Below are 20524 nucleotides of genomic sequence, written 5' to 3'. Positions count from 1 at the left end.
ACCTGGTTGGTTTAAAACAAAAGAAAAAACTTACATCAACCAGTAAATTTATTCTACCTAAGGTTTCATGGTCAACACGGTACGTTCATCAGTGGCGACTGGTGCACGGCAGCCAATGCAAGCAACGGCCTTCACTTCCACTTTTCGAACACGTGGCGGAGTCCATTCAAGAAAGGGGGGGGGGGGGGGGGGGGTAGAATTGTTTCAAGATTATTATTCATTGTCGCCGCTGTGGAACCGGATGATTCATAACTCGATATGTGACCTTTTGAAAGGATTGGGTTCCACGACCAGGAGGCTCACCATCACGAAGGCGATTCTCTGTCCGGCGCGTTCGCAGTGCTTGGCGAGGCGGTTGCTTTTCGAGTTCATTAACAAGAGACAGATTCACTTTTGTGTCTACTTGTCTTAACGTACACTGCTGCTTTACCTGAAAAAACAAACTCCAGGGAGCCCTTACAGGGCCCCTAACACGGTACTTTCTCCAAACGTATACTGGAAGAAATCTACAGACGTGGTCGTTGTGAGTGTTAGAGAAAATTGAAAACCTTTTTTGTGGAGCCGACAAGTTACAATAGTTTTTTTTTTTTTTTTTTTTTTTAATGCTCCTGGCGACCGCTCGCTACCAATTAGGGTGACGCGATTCCTCTACGCGCCAACATCCCATGTGACGTCATTGAGGCTCGTTGGCTGTGCTCACTCATTGGACGCTCCCTCCCCAATTGACGCGGATGGAACGGAGCCTGGCTGGGCGCTGTCGTGGCTTGTTTTGTTCCTTTTTCTTCCACGACAGAGTACGTTGAATTGAGGGGGGAGAAAAGGAGCGTTATTTTTGATCGCCTGTATTTTTGGTATTATTGACGTTAGCCTAAATATTTTTACGTTGAGGAGAAGACTGATCGGCTACCTGTTACTCATGTGCGCTTTCTAGTCCTAGACAATAGTTTTTCGTGAGCCCTTTAGGGCTACTTACGCGCCGTGAATGAGAAAGCACTATTGTATTATTGTGAGCTTTATTTGGAGGTTTACTGATCATGCGACATACCTATATATCTCCCCTCTTTGCCAAACCATACATGTGTACATTGCCTTGCTTAGTCCTTAACGTGTCAGCCTCGCAACTAAAAGGCCATGCGTTCGAATCCCTCCCTTAATTCATTAAACGTCTCAAAAGGATCCCTCGTTGTATGAAAAAATCAAAAAATAACCCGAAATTTGCCTCGAAGCAAAATCAATTTGTTAAAGTAGAAATGTGAGACAAAATTCGTTGTTTAGTTTCCGTTGCACGGCATATTTTAATCAGTGTCATTGCATGCATGACGTCATGATTAAATTCACCGCTGTGCAGTGTTTGAAAATTCAGCGTGCACTCACGTGGCCGTGATGTCACTGGGTTTTCGCACGCCACTTCTAGTGGACGATGCTGGATTTCGTTGCTTACATTCTGTGCAATAATTTGCATAAAAATATGTGAGTGCACTTTTGACAGATGCAAGAGGCACTGAAAGTTTCAGCCTAGACACAAAGGAGCGAACTCTAGCTATGTCGCACATGGACATATTTGCACAGTGCTGTCATAGATAGCACGGTTTGTGAACTGACTGTTTACATGGTACCAGCTGGTATCGAGAGCTGGGCGGGCGGCTGCTGGATCTGGCCCGCGACCTGAGGGCGACGCAGACCGATGGCTCCCTCGTGCTGTCCGCGCCCATCGTCAGAGATAGCGGAAAGTACTTCTGCGTCGTCAACAATAGCGTGGGTGAAGAGCAAGTGCGGACCACTCTTTCCGTTACGGGTATGTAACAACAAAGTTCCGCTTCTTGAACCGGAGAAGAATGCGTGCGATATCTGTCGCAGCCAAGCTACGACTATAACTCACTTCTTGGAGCATCTATGTGTTAGCAGTGTTTAGTACATGTGCTTACATAACTCGTTTTACGTGTTAACATCCTTTGTGGTCAGTTTTCTGGCTTTGCTATTTTCCTCAGAATGCAAGGTTGTATGTGCTGATAACTATAAGAGTAATGGGAGCGAGTGTTGTTTTTCACAACTTTCTCTTACGTTGCTAAGCTTCTTCTACGTGGATTTTTGGTCATGATGATGCTCAAAATTTCGTGTTGTTTGACGGCAGCTCACTCCAGAAAAAAGGTTATCGTATAGGGTGCTACTTCATTTTGTACAAGTTAATTATTATACAATGAGAAGAAACATCAGGACGTTCTTGCACCGTACTGTTATATATTTTCATTTACGCTTCAATAACCATAATACTAAAGCGAGTGCAGACAAGTTAGTGCCATCTCGAGTATCATCACGCGTGTCTATAGAAGGAGGACGAAGATTAGGAGGAAAGCAAGGAGGTTAACCGGTAGAGGAACTGGTTTGCAACCCTGCACTGGGGGAGAGGGGTAGGGGGGTATAAAAGTTGTGGGTGAGAGAGGGATGGGTGAAGACAGTACAGTCACATCACAGACATGTCACATCACATCACGTCACAATCATATCACGTAACATAAAAAATCATAGCCTTTCGATCAGTCCTGTGCTTTTCATAAAGCGGAGCAGTGCCTGGGAGGCCTTCACCGCAGACGATCGCCGTGGCCAGGAACCTAGGATCTTAATTTCAGTCAGTGGACGTCCATCTAGACGCTCCAGCGCACGGTATAGACACTGCCTTTCCTGGCTGTATATGGGGCACTCACAAAGAATGTGGCCTATGGTCTCGTCGCACCCGCAGTTTGTACATGCAGGGCTATTTGCCATACCTATCACAAAAGAATAAAAGTTTGTAAATGCTACACCAACCCACAGGCGGCACAGCAAAGTTTCTTCACATCGGGCTAGACCAGGTGGAAGCCGGAGCTTCAGGTCAGGGTCCAGGGATTTTAAGCGGCAGTTCGCAAACTGGCCAGAATATATATATTCTATATATATATTCTATAGACGTGTCTATAGACCTTCCAAGAAAGCGATGCCGTTTCACCTGTCTGAATAAAAGTTAAAAAAAATCATAACTTTAATGGAAGAAACAGCTCAGAAGCGATGAGCACTGAGAAAGACGACACCTACAACTCTAACCTCCAATTAAGATTTATTTGAGAAAGAAAGTATAGTTTTGATGCCATCTTATCACACGTGCACCATGAGGTGATGCCTATCCCCGAGATACGTCTGCTCTTTTGGCAGCAATGCGAGAGAAGAGCTAAGCACACAATAATATTCTTAGCGTGTAATCAATTATTCTTCAGTTATTCCACGTGCTCAGCAGCTTTCCTAGACATTTAAAATTAAACATTTTTTGAGCAGAGGTATGCATGGACAAACGCGGCAGTGGGTCGTCAGACCTTTCTCACACATGTTCCTAACTTCCCGCCCATGCTTCCGAAGCCTGCCATTCAGGCATCCGCCCGTTTCTCCTACATATTCCTTGTCACAGGAAAGAGGCATTCGATTGACCTCATTTTCGATGAAGTTAACACCTTGCTCATTGCAAAACTTTATTAGAGGCACATTTTATGCTATGACGATAATTTACTGAACAAGAAAGAACGATAGTTGATGTGTAAGAGTTTTCATTAGTGAAAGCTTTGCGATGTTGAACCAAGTCCGGATATACTGTCGCCTATATATACGGCTGCACTGCTAGCGATACATTTGTGGTTAGCGTTGGTGCGGTCCAAAGTACAGCAGTGTTTTTTCCTCCCTTCCCGTTGACATGCAGCGCCGCTCAAGGCTGAGCTACTCCCAGCCGTGCAGACGGTCGATGTCGGTCAGCCGGCGGTTTTCAACTGCTCGGTCTCAGGACATCCCGTGCGCTCGCTGTCGTGGTACAAGGACCAGAGACCTGTCGAGACCAACAATCGCTTTTCTTTTCTCGCCACGGGCATGCTGCGCATAAGCGCAGTGCTCAGAGAGGACGCCGGCATGTACCAGTGTTACGTGCACAACGAAGCCGATTCTGCTCAAGGTTCTGCTGAACTACGACTCGGAGGTAAGGCACTGAAAAGCAAATTAGACGCGATTTAGGTCTGATTGAGCCGATTAGGACGTGCAGAAGCATTGTTGGGCAGAGTGTGGCGTGGTTTTGCTAGACAGTTTAGCACAGAGAGATTGGCACAGAGTTTAAAAAAATGCTGGAAGTTTTTTTTTTTTTTTTTTTTTTTTTTTTTTTTTTTTTTTTTTTTAAGGCACACAATTGCGTGTAACTTGACTAGCAGAAGCTAGTCAAGTTGTCTGCTGGGCTGTCCCATAACCTGCGAGCAGCGGTTTTGTTATTTTGGGCGGGTCTAAAGTAAATAAAATTTGTGGAGACTATTGATGGATCTGTTGCAGGAATTTTTTAGCCTTCTGCACAGCATGAGAAAAAGTGTCGGTTTTCAATACAGGGCATTTGCCATACCTTAAATGTCAAGTTACAATCCCATGGGAGGGGAAATGAGCGCACACAAAAATGTCGTATTCTTTTTGAAACATTGTGACCTATAGTTTGGCTTAGGTACTATTCTTCTCGTTCATCAAAACAACGGAAATACAATGTTCCGATCTTCCTTCCTGCGCCCCCAGAGGACGCAGTTGCAGCCACAAACGTGGAAATATGGCATCTTTGCGGCTCCTGCTTATAAAAATCTTCTTTTTAATTCAGCCGAAAATTAACCACTCGGATACTAGCTTTCAGTTTAATTAGGAATGAAATGCTTATTAAGGTGCAGCGTTCAGACTGATTATCAGAATCAATAACTGCGAAAGACTCATAACGGCAACAGGGAAAAGCATCAGTCTCTTTTGTTCCAAATAATTGTTATAAACACAGTTACGGCAGCCAAAGACATCTTTTTTTATTCCTACATTGAGTGGCTTATGATGTTGAGGGTGACTGGAAGATCGCCTCCCCGTTAAACAGCATGATAATCTGGAACGAGAACTTTACTGCAGTGTAGAACTTATCTTAATGGGCTGAAGGCGGCTACTATTGCAGACGCTGATCTGTGCCCGTGAGGATTAAGCTGCTCTACGCACCACCGACAGCCAAGGAAACCAATTCCTCCTAGGGTCGTCAAAGAGTCTATACTTTTCGGCTTGCAGTCCACATCTACTATAAAATACATAACAAAAGCACGCTCGTTTCTATATCTGATATCTAGCTCGTTACGAGGTCGACATTACCATAATCTACAGATGTATCCGCTTGCTGCTTGCTCCTTGCTGCTTCTCCCATCTTTCTTAAAAACCGTTGAAGCATTTGAAATCCATCGATTTATACGTACTCCTCCCTCACTCGAAGCCTATTCCAGAGGTCGGGCTGCACTGGACTGAATTGTAGTAGGAGAGATCATTTGCTAACTTAATTGAATTCATTACTAATAAATTGATGTGCTTCGGGTCAGTATTGTTGCAAATTGTTCGATGCGGCACGTCGTAGCAGAGGACTGCGAATTGATTTCGATGAGCGGTTTTCTTTTCTTTTTTTTTTTTTTTACTAACGTCTCTACATCATCCTATTTTGTCTGCCGCCTCTATCGATAAAAATGTGACCGGCACGACTTTGTTCGAAACAGCGGACCTATTCTCAAAGGGCGAACACATACCAAAGCAGAAGCTTAGGCGAGTTGATGCTCATTTATGTCGCACAAGCGTGAACTAAAACTGGGACGATAAACAGCCATCGCCCGTCCTTGTGTTCTTGTTTACTCACAGTCTTGTTTCGGCGTGTTTCCAACGAAAGAATGCTCCGTTTCACTGAAAATGGGATGACTGAATAAAAGGCGTTGCAACCTGGTATTGCATAATAATGTTGCCACACTTCTAACGAAGTAAGCAGTGTGCACTTAAAAGAAAATGTAGGTTACTTCTGCTTACCTCATATCCATAACTGGCTCTCTTCTTATTAACTACAAAGCATAATTAGCTGGACTCAGTCGTCGGCTCTTACGATCGTTTCCTCATGCTCGGGAGCAAAAAACAAAAACTACGGCGCGGTCTAGTTTAAATTGAAGCGCAGCTGCTCTGCTCTGTTGCACACATATTATTCCCCGCTCTACATTGAAAACTTCTGTGTTGTGGTAGGAAAGCAGCACCGCTCGGTTTGCGAAACCGCAAAAAAAAAAAAAAAAAAAGAAAAGAAAAACTGCGCTTTGCAGCTCTTTGCGTAGGTCTTTAGAAATACTGCCCTCGGGCCTGCCGTGATTTAGTGCATAATGGAGCGGGAAAGCAGGCCGTAGTTTGTTTCTGTACTTTTTTATTTGGGGCTCTGTCGGTATTTTCGACTTTATGGTGAGCGACCAGATAAGAACGCGAAAGCTTTTATTACGGTAGCATCTTTGCGAGGAGATGCTCTTGGTGGACGCATAACTTCAACGTTTCGACATTAGCTGCAAGCATGAACTTATGAAATTCGTTGTGGAGATTACAGATTATAGCCGAGAGCTTCATGGAATAATCAGTTTGTTTATTTTGTAAAACAAAAGCAAAAGCACGCACGCGAATAGAGACCAGGCCTCATTCGCCTCAAGGAAGTTATACTGCTCACCTTCCAAAAAAGCCCATCTGTTGAACGGCGTCAGTGTCCATTAACGAATGAAAGGTTTTCAAAGTTTAACCCCAAACTTGAATTTAACGACATTTCTCGTTGCAGCCAGCGGGGAACTTCGGGGCGTTGAACAGAACGTGCCAGACTACCTCAAAGTCAGCAGATCCTGTGCTATTTGACGTCAGAACTTAAGATAGGACTGATTCTGTCATGACGAGACGATATATTGCTTCAACTAAGTCGACCCAATGGCGATGACTCGCTACAGTAAAGCTACCGAGCATGCCTTCGCTACAACAAAAATCATGAACCGTGGCTGCATGGCAAACTTTCTTGTGGGGTTTTGAGAAGCACTCAGTAGGCACAATCAAAGAGACATTCCTCCGGTCATTCACAGACGTGGCACCCTTCCTGACATCAGTATTCGACGAGCAAACCTTGCAACCTGGCGCGTCGGTGTCGCTGCGCTGTTCGGCGGCCGGGAACCCTCTTCCGCAAGTGACCTGGACTCTGGACGATGCTCCGGTCCCGGACTTCCATCGTTTTCGTGTGGGAGACTTCGTCACAGCCGACTCCGTGGTCGTGAGCTTCGTGAACGTGACCGAGCTGCGCGTTGAGGACGGTGGCCTGTACGCCTGCGCAGCCGCCAACGCCGTAGGCGAGGCCAATCACGGAGCGCGCGTCAACGTGCACGGCCCACCCGTCATCCGGCCCATGGGCAACGTCTCCGTAGTGGCTGGCACGACACTCCGGGTGGTCTGTCCCGTGGCCGGATATCCCATACACAGCGTCGTCTGGTTCAAAGGTTTTTAAAAGGCTCATTCGTCGTACCAAGTCATGACAGGATAAACTTTATCGAAACTTGTTTACAGTGCCAGACCTCGTTACGAAAGAAATCAAGAGAGACAAAATAAATTGCCTAAGCCTCGAAGAAAGCGCCTCATACAGGATTTCTTATTAACAGTTCCTCAGCGTACTAATATATTTATTGCATTGTCACAGAAAGGTAAAAAAAAAAAAACGATTTCTTCAATTTGTAGCCCCACCACTGTTCCTCAGTGAATGGAACGTTCTATTACTACGTCGGAGAACGTGGGCTCGATTCCGGAAGCCGTAGCTAGATTCGAACCTACGCCCTCCGGCCCAGCAACAGACAGCTTTGTCCGATAGGGCACCGTGGCAGGGATAAAAGGGGAGGATGACATTTTTCTATCTTTCTGTGAGTATATACAATAAATATGTTAGTGCCCCGAAGAACTATTAGTGCAAAGATCACATCTCATTCACGGCAGCCTCGTTTGCACGGACACAAAATGCACGACACCAGTGTGCTGTGCCATATCAGTGAAGGCTAAAGGATAACCCAGGTTGTCTAAGCTCATCTCGTGCCCTGCCTTTTGGCGTTCCTTGGAGTCCATTTCGCCTCGGTACGTTGAACCACAAGTATAAATTATGAATTTTCCTGTTTAATTTCGAGACTTCTTGGTCCCTATCATTAAAAATTCCCTCGCTGAAAATTATCCACTTTTGCGTAGATAGTTTTTATTTCCCTTCAAATAGATTTTGTTAGCTCTCAAGTCGGGTGGTGACCAGCAATTTTGCGGAGCTAACTGTAATGTAAATTTTAATGCCCCGATGTGTGAGTTGGCGCTCTTGCAGTGGTTGGTGAGGATACTTATGTGGGAATAACGATCTGCACTATACGAGGAGAAGCACGAGTCGGGAACCCGTGCATCGCTTATGAACGCCATTTATGAGGCGCAGGTGTCGTTTGTTCTGTGGTCGTCAGTGCAACGCGTTCCCGCACCAGCTTGGCTTTTACAGCGGCGGGCCACCTTTCTCTCCGCAGGCGACGCCCAGCTGCCAACCAACCACCGGCAGCAGATAGCGCACAGCTCGCTCAGCGTTCACAACGTGCAGCGGGCTTCTGATGAGGGCGAATACTCGTGCCTGGCCCGGAGCGGGAACCTCACCGCTCGCGGCAACACCTTCGTCAGGGTCCAAGGTAATTACTGCCCAGCCTGGTGGAGAGAGACAGCGAAAGATTGGAAGAGAAAAAGCCCTTCGCTAAGCCAGAAAAACCGCATGTGGCTCATTCTTGCCACGAGGCTCGGTGAATGTGCTGTTGGGTGGTTATTTTTTTTCTTTCGAAGGTCCCTAGCCCTTTTCTTTGTATTTACTATATTTTAATGATTCCTGTTTAATGGCATGGGGTAAGAAAAAATAAATGAGACGAATGACTAGGGCTGTGTGAGATAAATTCCGCAGCAGCTCGCCGCGGCTCCGTAAATTATTCATTCCACGCAATTTCAAAGGGTCCTCCCCTTTCTCGGTATTGCTCCTTTACTCTTCTTTCTCTTCTCGTCTCCGCTCTTATTCCTAAACAAAAATACCACTCCTTTACTCAAATGGATGGAATGGAGGAGGGCCCGTGCATTTCGTTTGACGAGGGTGTTTGGATTTTCTTGTGAATGAGGACAATTAGTCGGCGCACGAAGCGCAATATTAACACATCTGACGTTAGCGAACGCAGGCGTAGTGAACGTATGTGTGGAAGCGTTTTTTCAACATCTCCTGTGCGCATGGCGTTTCGACCTGCGTGCTTCGTGCTTCGTAAGAACTTCATCTTCTTTCTTTAAACACGCAGGACACATTGGCAAGCAAAATATTCCCAATTGCAACAAAAACATTACCCATCAAAATGTGTCGTGCTGGTAACTACGGTGCAACATCTTTTGTTAGTACCGATCTGAGCCATGCAGTATTATGTTATTACTGGAATTCTGTTTTCTTCATACAGTAATAACATTAGGCGTCTGAACTTGAATTCTGCCTGCTAGTAAGCCGATTTCTTCATGATCTATCGACCAAAAAAAAAAAAAAGATGTCACTCAGTTAGCAGGTGCTCATATAAATATTGCAGTGTGTGTTAGGACTAATAATTTGAAAATTTAACCATGTTAATTAAATGTTAGAGTGTTGACTAGTAAACTAGCGTAGAACATGCTTTTTGGGATAAAAAAAAAAGGCGCTGTTGTGCGTCCTATCTATTTTAGACGTACGCGACTCTGACAGGAAGACTTCCCGACGTGTTATCACGTCTGTTTTTGAGAATGCTTCAAATACATTAGTCAAGTATCATTCCAGCTGCACGCGACTAAAGTAATAAGTATTTCAACAGGCAAGGATCCTTCATATATTTTCAAAGACCTGACACAAAAACAGCCGGTCGGGCAAAGCCCTAAGGCCTTCAGGGCAACTTTCCAGGAATAAAGACCACTTCGTGGCCCCTGTTATTCCGCTCTCTTTAACCAACTTCGACCTCTTCGACTTTACCGCTCAGTAGCCAGCTCGAATAAACAGAGCGCATCGGCGACTCCCTTGTCGGGCAGCTGCCGACGCAGTTCGGACCAAATCACATCGGCTTCTTCCGATCCCGCTCGGGACTCGTTGGAAAGCACGCGCACGTACGGGAACGTGACTTCGAAACCGATCCTAACTTAGAAAGAGAGGCACTCTTGAAACGGAGCGCAAAAAAAAAAGGGGGAGGGGGGAATGGGGAAGGGGAACAAGGGAACGTAAAAAGAGAAGGGGGGGGGGGGGGGGGGTTATCTGCAGTCCGCTTCTTTCGGGACGAGTAGTAATTCTCCGCGTTCTAAGAGAGCTGAGGCAACATCTTCACGTCTAGAGACCAAGGGAGGTTCGAAATCCGCAGGCCACACGCCGCTGGAGGCGACGCGGAGGAAGAGTGCGCGGGAAGAGGTTTGTAGAGGGGACAAGGGTACCGTGGAGAGCGGCGGAAAAACGGCCTCTTCCCCCGAGGGGGCCAACCCCCTTAAAGCACTTCTGGCGCCTGGGAGCCCGCCGCCGCCGCCGCCGATTCGGAGGCATTAAGCCCCCATTTCCCCCATCGTTTAAAGGCCGGCCCACACCGGAATACTGAACGATCTCGGCCGCCTGGCTTGGATGGGCGAGCATGCACGGCTCTTAAGGGATGCTCGCTGCGTGCGCCTGGCACTCGGCTCCCGTGCAAGGCCATTTTCTGTGGCTATTTTTGTTTGCATATTAAACGGTGGCGCAATCAGATAAGGGCAAAAAAAAAAAAAAAAAAAGAGAGTGACGGGGCGATATTTTATGGGGACCACTGTAGATGGAGGACCGCCCTTGGACGGGCGCCCCCATTTCTTATGGCAATGACATGGTCTGGAAAACCCAACGCCACGGACGCGTCTCAGCTTGTGACTGAGAGCAACCAATACGCCTGAAGTTTGGGGTGAATTGCGCAATGATCACAGCACAGAACTGCCACAAATGCGTCACAAACGGGTCAGCTTTTCCCTCTCCTTAGGGTAGATTTGGACCTACGGACCTGTCGACCAAAAGGAACAGGGGTTGACTAACAGGTTTGTGGCAGCTTTTGTGATTTGATCGTTTGGGTTCGAGCGCTGGTCTGCATAAGTGGTCTAAAGGTAGTATTTTCAGACGCTCCGAAAAAAAAAACATAAAAGCCCAGCAGGAATGGCGATTGAGCAGTCATAAACTGTGCGGAGTTACCAGCAAGGACGGTATGTGTATATATAGAGCATCCCGAATGCGAACTTGATGCTATGTACCTTTAGTACATTGATGAATGCCATTCCGAAAATAAGAAAACACATGCACATGGAGTGATGGCTATTCCTTCAAGCGTTTGCAAGGTGATGAAGATATAGACCATTATGGCCAAAAGCGAGATGATGTGCAGTGAAAGAGGCCTGTTATAGTTAGTTGGACAATGAATGTTATACCTGCGATGGAAGGCGGAAAAGGGGATATGGAGGGCGTGGCGGAGGCGATGGGCTGTCATCTTGCACCAAACACTTAAAGAAGGCCTATACCCAAGTGGCGCACAAAATTTCTGCAGTCACACCAAATGCAAAACTATTCAAAGAATGGAGATTTGCTTCAATATTTACACCGTTTAAATATGGGAACACGTATATGTGCTATCGGGGACAAAAGTCTGTGGACAACGCAAACTGTAAACAAAGCGCATAACTTTTGTATCGTTCTGTAATCTCGGACAATACTTGTTGACGTGAAAGTAAGACTTTAGTTCTTTTATGTATGCTAGAGAATTAAGGTGATAATTCATTTATCTCGTGGTTCTAGTCCAGAATTGGCAGCCATGCGGTTCAGAGACTTTTGTCCCGACCTGTACAGTACGGCACCATTATCTGAAGTTGGTAAAGCTTTAAAATTGTGGCCTTAAAATAAGGCAAAACCTGAAAGGAACATAAAGGCTGTAAACCCACAAGCTCAACTGACGCTAGGCCCAATATTTTTTTTGCCGTCCTGATCCCCGATTCTACATAAGCCGTACTGATTTATCGGCGGTGTTAACGCTATTGTTATCACTTGGCTCCTTGTCTTAGCGGCGTTCTGAATGAACGCGTTCGTCACGTGCCTTTATTGCCTTCAAAACCTGGTATACAGAGCTGAAGTGAACAACACTCGCTTCTGAGGTCCGCATCGAACCTCTCCAAAGCCAGGATATTGGAACAAATGATTTTAATTTGTGCCGCTTCACGTCGCGTATCTGAAATTGTCAAATAAATGTTGAGTGTTCGGTACAACCTATTGATGTTCTTTATTCGTCGGAAATAGTCGGTGTTGGTGCGGCAATTATTTGCGAGCGATATTTCCCAGCGTTCAAGAAGAGCAGGCCATACCTATAAACATGCGCGTGCAAAATCGTACCATGCACTTTAGTCAAAATATCCCAACTGTCACACGTGGCGTGGGCTACTGGAGGCAGAAAGGTAGCTCGAGCTGGTACTGCCCACGAATGCTGAGACTCATCCGTCAGAAATAGTAGATATGTAGCGTTACTACTTACATAATATTTTACCGTTTATGGCTGTTCCGCTGAGACCACATCGCTGAAAAAAACTCTCACAGTGACTTGTGGATCTGTATTGCGCCGTAATGATAAGTCGCATCTGGCGCAGTGCCACCAGTCATCGACAGCCAGATGCTTCCGGACGTGCTGACGGCGAACGAAGGCATGAACGTGAAGATGCTGTGCAGCGTGGTGCAGGGGGACCCACCCATCAGCCTGCGCTGGACGCGAGGCGGACGCGCCGTATCGCGCGGCGCTTCCGTCTCGCTACAGAGCCTGGAGGACTCATCCGTGCTCACACTCAAGGCCGTCTCCATGAAAGACTCCGGCAACTACACCTGCGAGGCATCCAACAGGGCTCTGGTGGTCAACCGCACCGTATCCCTCGTCGTTAACGGTATGCTTACTCTACACTTATATGCGTTCAATTGTCAGGGACTCTTTAGTTGGTGTTCGTTATTAATTATTGAATCCTCTAAGGTCCCATTTAAGGGGTACTACAACGAAAACAACTTGGCTCTTTTTGTGAGACGTTCGTTAAAATATTATATAGTGACACGTTCCGGGCTACAAAGTAACATTGTAGGCTGGCTGGGAGCCAAAGTGTACTGAAGGAATGTACATTTATCTTTAAAACGACTACGTAGATTCTACGTGACCCGTAGTCTAGGCGTGGAGGAATGTTTGCAATTCGTTAACTAAATTGACGCTACAGCGCTCGCAATCATGTCGCAGACTCATGTTCATCACCTAAAATCCACAGCCACTGAGGCGTCATAATAATTTGTGCAATAAAATGACGCGAATTATCTAGTCTAATAAGCAGTAGCGGGAGAGAGCAAGTCTTGTTTAAAAAAAAAATTCCTTGTCCCTGTCATACAACAAACGAAGTGGCCTTTTTTATCCCTGACGGTCGATGTTTCTGATAGGCCACAAAGGCGACCTAAACCCCTTGGTGTAGAACAGTCGGGCACTCTGTTCCTTAAATTAATGACGTTGCTTGTGTACCATGCCCTAGCCTAACATCATCAGGCTCCTAACTGAGACGCAGCGACCAGTTTGTCCGATGGAGCTCAAGTTGCCCCCTCTGCACGTTTGAGCTCTTGCTCGCCGTGGTTTTCACGATACCGCCACTATCTGATGAAGCATTGCTTTTTGGCTGCTCGCAATACTCTATGCCTTCGCCTCTTCGGTGGCCGAAGTTCGACCGTGCGGGACGAAACGTCGTTTTGAAGCTGCCTCGGCAGACGGACCCTTCTTTTTATTTTTATCTTTTCCACTCACTGGCCTGAGTTCCTCACAACTTCAGAGCCCGCAGCGTCAAGATGCCGAGACAGATAGCGGCGGTCTGCGCGGCTGAGGCAACGGATGAGACAGGCGCCCGCGGGAGTAGAGCGAGGCGCATCCAGTACCGGGAGCATCGCACCCTCCAGCGCCTTTCCCAGTCGTGGTCCGTTGCGCGGCCAGTGTGGTGGACCGTAGAGATGGAAGGAGGGGGGGAGACCCCGAGCGTCTCCTTCGGCGGACGCATGGTTTGCAAAAGTGCGGTGATTTATCGACGAATCTGAGCGCGTTCGTGCGGGACATGCCGCCGTCTGTTCGTTAGGGAAGCCCCTTCCCCCTTGTGAGGAGGTACTCCCCTTATCCGCAATCCTTCCCTGCCGCCTACTCTACGCACAGTGGGAGCAGTCGGCGGTCGGACGCGCTTTTGTGGCCACGCAATCGATTGGAGCGCCAAAGTGGACGACGCGGGTTTTTCTCGGCCTAGCTGGCTCGATCTGCTCGCGTGTGCATGTGCGTGTGTGCGTTGGGAGGCCGGTCGGACGAGCCAAGATAATGGTTCCTGGATGCCGTCAGATAAACAAGGATGGACGAACGCACGCCGCTCTGACCGAGTGGCAGACCTATTTTTCCTTTTGTTTTTTCTCCTCTCGACCCTTGGTTGGCCCTGGTGTGGCCCGTGTAAATAGTTCTGTTACGTTTTCTTTGTTGTGCTCTTTTCCGAGGGGGAAGAATAGTGTCCTCTGCCCGCATGGAGCTGTAATGAGGAACGTTCGATTTCTGCTTACTAGATTAGGGACAAGGCAAAATTTATGGCTAGCGTGTCGAAGACAGTGCTGCATAAGAATTATGAACTCAGGACTAGACAGAAAAATGCTATCTTTTTTTTTCTGATACGAAAGAGAACAAAAAATATTACAGTAGCGAATTTAACTCTAACTTCTAGCACCAGATTTCCTTCGGGCAACACGAAGTTCTTTTCCTCGTACAGCTTGAATAATTAACAGCACCCTTTAATGGATTCTAGTAATCTGATTAAAATAACATCCTGTTATGGTCTTTTAGTTAGCGCGAGTCTTCTTTAATGCAGCCATCTCGAACTACAAGACCTGGGGGCAATAAATGTTTGCTCTTCCCGCGTTACTCACTTTTATGATTGCATAGAACTGCAATTATTTTTCCCCTTATTATGTTTTTGAGATGGTCCGGCGTTCCCCTTGTGAAGATCTAAAACGTTTGAAAAATTTCCATGACATGGGGTTCGCTGTTGGGACACGTTGTGTGGAACTAATGGGCTCCATCTTGCTCCGGCAACGGGTCCAACAGGTTTTGATGTACAGTATATAGAGTGGATAAATGAAGTAATAATAATAAAAAATGAAAATAAGTTTAGGGTACGAGTGAACCTCGCCGTAAGTTAGGGAACTACGACGAGGACTGTGTGCCTTACGCCTTTAAGCATTAGGACCCGAGAGGTGCCATGAAATCATATTGACTAAGGCTACAAAACGCACGCAGAAAATGTACACTCCGTTATGCCTGACCGCAAGGCAAAATTGAATAAACTATTTTCTCTCACGTATAAAATATCGGCAATCAAATATCGTGCTTCTCTTTTACCATTCATCTGAAAACACTGTTCGTGCCAGAAGTACAAAGAAAACAGGTCGCTGCAGCACCCAACATCACATTATTTGAGAGCGCCCAGGGAGAGAACACAGAGATGGCCACGTTGACGTCAGCGGACAGGGACGGCTAAAAACGCGCGGAGAGATGTCACCCTATACGAGAAGTAATTTTTAAATCTTATTTGCTAATTAGAGTGTCCACATATAGGTTTTGGATTTGTCTCGAATGCTCATAAAGAGTAGCTTCTAATACTTAATTTAATTAGAATATGTGCATAGGAATTTCCAACTTTCTTTCGAAGGATTAACACACTCATAGACGCCTAACAAAGTAGCTCAGTTGGTGGGTGCATTTTGGTAATAGTTTGTTCACGTGTACTTATCTAAACTTGGATCAAATGTTTCATTCAAAATGGAGTGAAATCAGATGACGACGATGGATGCTAGCTCCGGTGTTTCATTCTAGCTGTCGACAGCTTGTTGCATCTTGGTATTATGTGATTAATGTCAAAGCCCTATGACTATTCTATACATATGCATCCTTTGAACTGTCTCCCCATTTCCCAATATTAATAGACCTGACCTCCTTTCGTGGACTGTGATTAAGTAGAGCGACTGTTGACAATAAGGCATTTTTTAATAACGTTTATTGCCTAAGGGTATAAAGTAATATGTAAAAAATTTAAAGGGGTAATAAATGAAAGAAAAAATGTTGGCTGTTCTAATTTATACAGGGCACTGCAGGGCACATTCGCACGTTAAACCTTCGACACGCGGTCGCGTCGTGACTGCCTGGAATGTTTGGCCACGTGAGAAGTGACAAAGTACCACTACGTGATCTCCATCGCCTTGTAACAAGTGCCACGCATGGCATTACGCGCCCATTGCAATGGTTATTGCATACCTGGATATCATAACACCTGTCAGTTTTTCACTTTAGTGTAGGTCCTACTAAATAAAAGAAGACTGCACAACAATAGTTTTGGTCAAGTTTACAGCGCATGGCAATGCGGCATGTAAACACGCGCTAATTTCGTTTGCAAATGAGTTCCACTGTTGTGAACTGATCTAGTCATACAAAAAAATCAATATTCATTCTTTGTTCCAGTGGGCTGAGCTTTGTTTTGAATGGCTTTGTTCTTACTAAAGCAACCGTATTGCAGCGAGCCCCCATGAGAACATCGTAGAGGTAGCGTTGGAAATGTATAAAGTCCAAGTTAATCTAAATTACCATATAATTAGACGCCTAGGCTTGATTAGTATTGTATTTTCGCTCTCGATGCAGTCGCGCTTTGCAAATCTAATCTGTTTAGAAGAAAAGAAATTCGCGCATCCACAACTGCCAGCCAGTCCTGTTTGCGCACAATGTTTTGAAAAACGTTTCTGGGCTCGTAGGACTAGAAAAAAACGTTGCGGCGGGCACATAGGGCTATTTATTTGCTGTAAAGTAGGAAGAGTTTATTACTTTGAGTTTACTGCAATCCCCCAGAATCCACCCTAATTCACAATGACAAGCCTCAATCAACCTTAATACAGCGCAATGCACTCTAATCCAACGTAACGCGCACTTAATCCATCAAAGCTTGCCTTACTTTACTTCAACCTAGCTTCATTCATCTCATCCACACTATCCCCCCAATTCCCAAATCCTTAAAATCCGCTTTTAATATGCCGCAAAATACTTTAACCAAGCAAAATCAGCCTATGTCTATTTGAAATCACTCTATGGTGCCCTGATCCAAAGTAATTAACCCATCTTTAATTCACCGCAGTTCATTAAATACAAAACGTCACAGCGTAACGTCACTAATTATCTTAAGTCATGTCTTCAATGCGTGTAGATGTATGTACACATGTATACGCATGTATACATTTACTATCAGATACGTGACGAACATATGTCCCAGTCGTAGTTAACACAATTCATCAAAATCCGTGATTTACTACGTATGTAGTCCCTATTATTAGCATCATATCAATCACGAAGTGTCACGCACTTCCCGCGATCCTGTATTGGAGGAAGATGAGTTTTGGGGGATAAGCAAAAGAAAAGGAGGAAGCTGGGTCTGGGCCACTCTGGTGTTATGAATGCCGTTTTTTTTTTTTTTTTTATCTTTCGGGTGCATGGGAATCTGCCAAGAACCTGATCGAAGGTCAACTGAGGAAACATAGGAGGCAGAATGTAAACAATCAATGGCGTCATCAATACGTGGCAGGGGATACCCGTCCTTCTTGGTAACAGTATTCAGCCGTCGATAATCAACACAAAATCACCATGTGCGATTTTTCTTTTTTGACTAGTATCACACGGGCAGCGCAGGGACCAGACGATTCCTGAATAATGCCCTTATGCAGCATATCCCGAACTTGTTCTTCGATCGTTTGGCGCTCTGATGGGGATACACGATAAGGCTTCTGACGGATTGGATCAGCAGTCCCAGTATTGATTCTGTGCTGAGTACGAGAAATCCGTGGTGGCGAGTTCCGAGAGAAATCAAAAGCCGCAGTATATGTTTCGGCAGAACTTCCACTAAACTGTTACGGTCACTTGTTGGCAGGGATTTGTTAACCATGGCAAGAAATTTTGTCTTATCTACTTCTGAGCATGCGGTAGGCTGGGAATCGTCAGTGCTGAGCACTGCCACTGATTCAGCAGCGTCTTCGTCAAAGCTGGCAAATTTTAGGCCACGTGGTAATACGCGGCCACGTGGGAATAGCAGGTTCGTTAGAGCAGTTTGTCGTCCATAAAGAAGAATGTCCGTTCCTGACTGAGATGATGCAACGGGGAATCAGAACACTTTTCTTCATGCAGTTGAGGGTGAGTGGTTCACCCACAGCGTTGAAAGCATCACTGGCACAGCTTGAATTAAAAATTTGTATAAACTCTGCTGGCATTGCAGGAATGACTATGTCGTCCGAAACCGAAAGTGTGCTAGGATAGGTCGGCGAATTTTCACACAAAGCAGATTCAATTCGAGTACTCACAGAAATGTCACCGTTGCGAAAGTCGAGAGTGACCCCACATTGTTCCAGAAAATCGAGACCAAGAATTACGTCATGCGTTGATCAAGCAAGTACTGCGAATTGAGTTCGGAATGGTGCGACCGGCGATAACAAAATTCTCAGAACAGACTCCAAGTGGGTTAAGCGGTTCGCCACCAACACCACACAATGTCGCCGCACTATCCCAACTAAGCATAAGTTTACGACCAAGGCAGTTTTTAAAAGCAAGGCTTATAATAAAAATGATCGCACCTGTGTCCACCAACGCCATAGCAAGTACACCGTCCACAAACACTTCTATTCGGTTCTTTAACATCGAAACGGGCAGAGGTATAGGTAAGCTAGAATCATTCGCGACCTCACCTCCATCGGCCGCACTCACTAGTTTCCCAGAGGTGGCGTAGTCGGCGGGGAGAAGGATAGCGTCGTAGGCGCCGAGATGGTGGGGTCAAGCTACGGTCAGAGGCCAGTGACTCGTTTCGGTTCAGCGCCATTTTGCGTTCTTGTCGGCTAGCTGTTGTTCTATACTCACTGCGGCCAAATGTTCTACTATATGGATCATCATTGTCAGCAGGAAACATTATACGGGAGTTCACCCACTTTCGGCGATACTGCTGGTACGGACGGCGATTGCGGCAAAAACGCGAAATGTGGCCGATCATTCCACAGGCATAGGTTCATCGTCGCTTGGATTAAACGCTTCATCTTCTGAATGTAGTCGACGAGGAGGACGAGAGCGCTACTGCTGAAATGAATTCTGGCCAATCCCCCCCTTTGGGTATGCGCCATTATAACGAGGAGGAAGAAGAAGAAGAAGAAGGAGGAGGCGTTGATGGTGAGAGGTTGGATGTTCGGGTGATAAGCAGCACAGCATCGGACGTCCCAAGGAGATGTAACAGAGGGATCATAACAGGCAGAAAATGGGCTATTGTCTGCCGAAGAGGTACCACTGTAAACGGGTTGACGAGGCCCGCAATATCTTGATGCCTTCGAAGCTCTTCACGGATGATCTGTCCAACTGTATCTGCCATGCTCGTCGCTTCAAGCACATCCATACTAGCGGCAGTTGTGACATTAGGCAACCGACTAAACTTCGGAGTGAATCGGCGTCGCTTCAAACCTTGAAACGTGTGACAGTGTCGTGGTACATCAGCAGTGGTATTCAAATCGTCCTTGTTGATAAGAGAGCTGTACACGTCTTCCGCGATTCCCTTGAGGAGGTGGCCCACTTTGTCTTCCTCAGTTATCCAAGCATTGACTATTCTGCACAGCTTGATGACTTCTGTAAGTTCTGCAGGTCTCTACCGGTACTTGCGCCTGCTCAGCCAGAGTCTGTTCGGCGCTCTTTTTTAGAGCATTGGCATCGCCAAATCTCGCTCTCTTCTTCCATAAAGCGGTCCCAGGTGGTAAGGGATGCTTCATGATTGTCAAACCATGTTAGCCCCATTTCTTTAAGAAAGAATGCCACATTCGCCAGCTTGGCAACAAGCGGTTATATTTGCTCAGCCGGTTGTAGTGGGTGAGCCAATCATCTACATCTTGCCCAGACTTGCCATAAAAGTGCCGGGATTCCCGCCAAGGCTGTGTGGTAGTCGGTTGTGCTGCTGGCATGGGCTTCGTAGCAACATCTGCTCGCGCCATCTCCGACCTTGGGGGGGGGGGGGGGGGGGGGGGGGTAGCTCAGCAATTATTCTGCTTCGGCTGTATAGGAGAGGTTCCGTGGTGATCTCTAACTCGCAAACTCCACCACACTTGTTACTAGGTTTACATACACGGATGTTAGGATGCGCTGGATGTTAGCACGCCACAGTGGACCCAGGCCCAACGTCCTCTTTTTCTTCTGCTTATTCCGCCTAAACTCATCTTCCTCCAATACAGGACCACGGCAAGCGCGTGACAATATTATTATTTATCATATCATCTACCATGCGCATTAAACATTATCATGTCTGTAATGCGCATACCCTTTTACGTCTAATTTGTAATCCCTTTTGCACTCACTGCTTCAGACGCCTGGTTCCATTGCTTTCGTGCATACAATGTTTTTCACTTTCACTTTAAAACAAACGGAGCAGACAAAAACGTATCCAAGTTTTCAGCAAAGGGCCCGCTCTGTGCATAAGGAAGTGTTACAGAATTTCTGTTCATCTGGGGAGGAAGAAAGAAATGGAAGCTTCCAAACGTCTCGTGCTAACGCTCTTCCTT

At 46.2% G+C, this 20524-nt stretch overlaps 1 protein-coding gene across 1 annotated transcript in view; it reads left to right on the top strand.

The window, feature by feature from the left end:
- The window catches only part of LOC146191684 (cell adhesion molecule Dscam1-like), a 396722-nt gene that overhangs the window by 293611 nt on the left and 82587 nt on the right, over window positions 1-20524 (top strand). Inside the window, exons 7-11 of the mRNA XM_084602201.1 lie at window positions 1620-1795; window positions 3722-3991; window positions 6924-7331; window positions 8376-8531; window positions 12517-12804. Coding sequence (XP_084458327.1) covers window positions 1620-1795; window positions 3722-3991; window positions 6924-7331; window positions 8376-8531; window positions 12517-12804 — 1298 coding nt within the window. The remainder of the gene's footprint in view (window positions 1-1619; window positions 1796-3721; window positions 3992-6923; window positions 7332-8375; window positions 8532-12516; window positions 12805-20524) is intronic.

This window comes from Amblyomma maculatum, chromosome 4 (assembly GCF_055883805.1).
Source record: "Amblyomma maculatum isolate TAMU_Amacu chromosome 4, ASM5588380v1, whole genome shotgun sequence".
Classification (NCBI taxonomy): Eukaryota; Metazoa; Arthropoda; class Arachnida; order Ixodida; family Ixodidae; genus Amblyomma; species Amblyomma maculatum.
The sequence above is the reverse complement of the archived record's forward strand: the minus strand, read 5'-3'. Positions and strand labels throughout refer to the sequence as shown.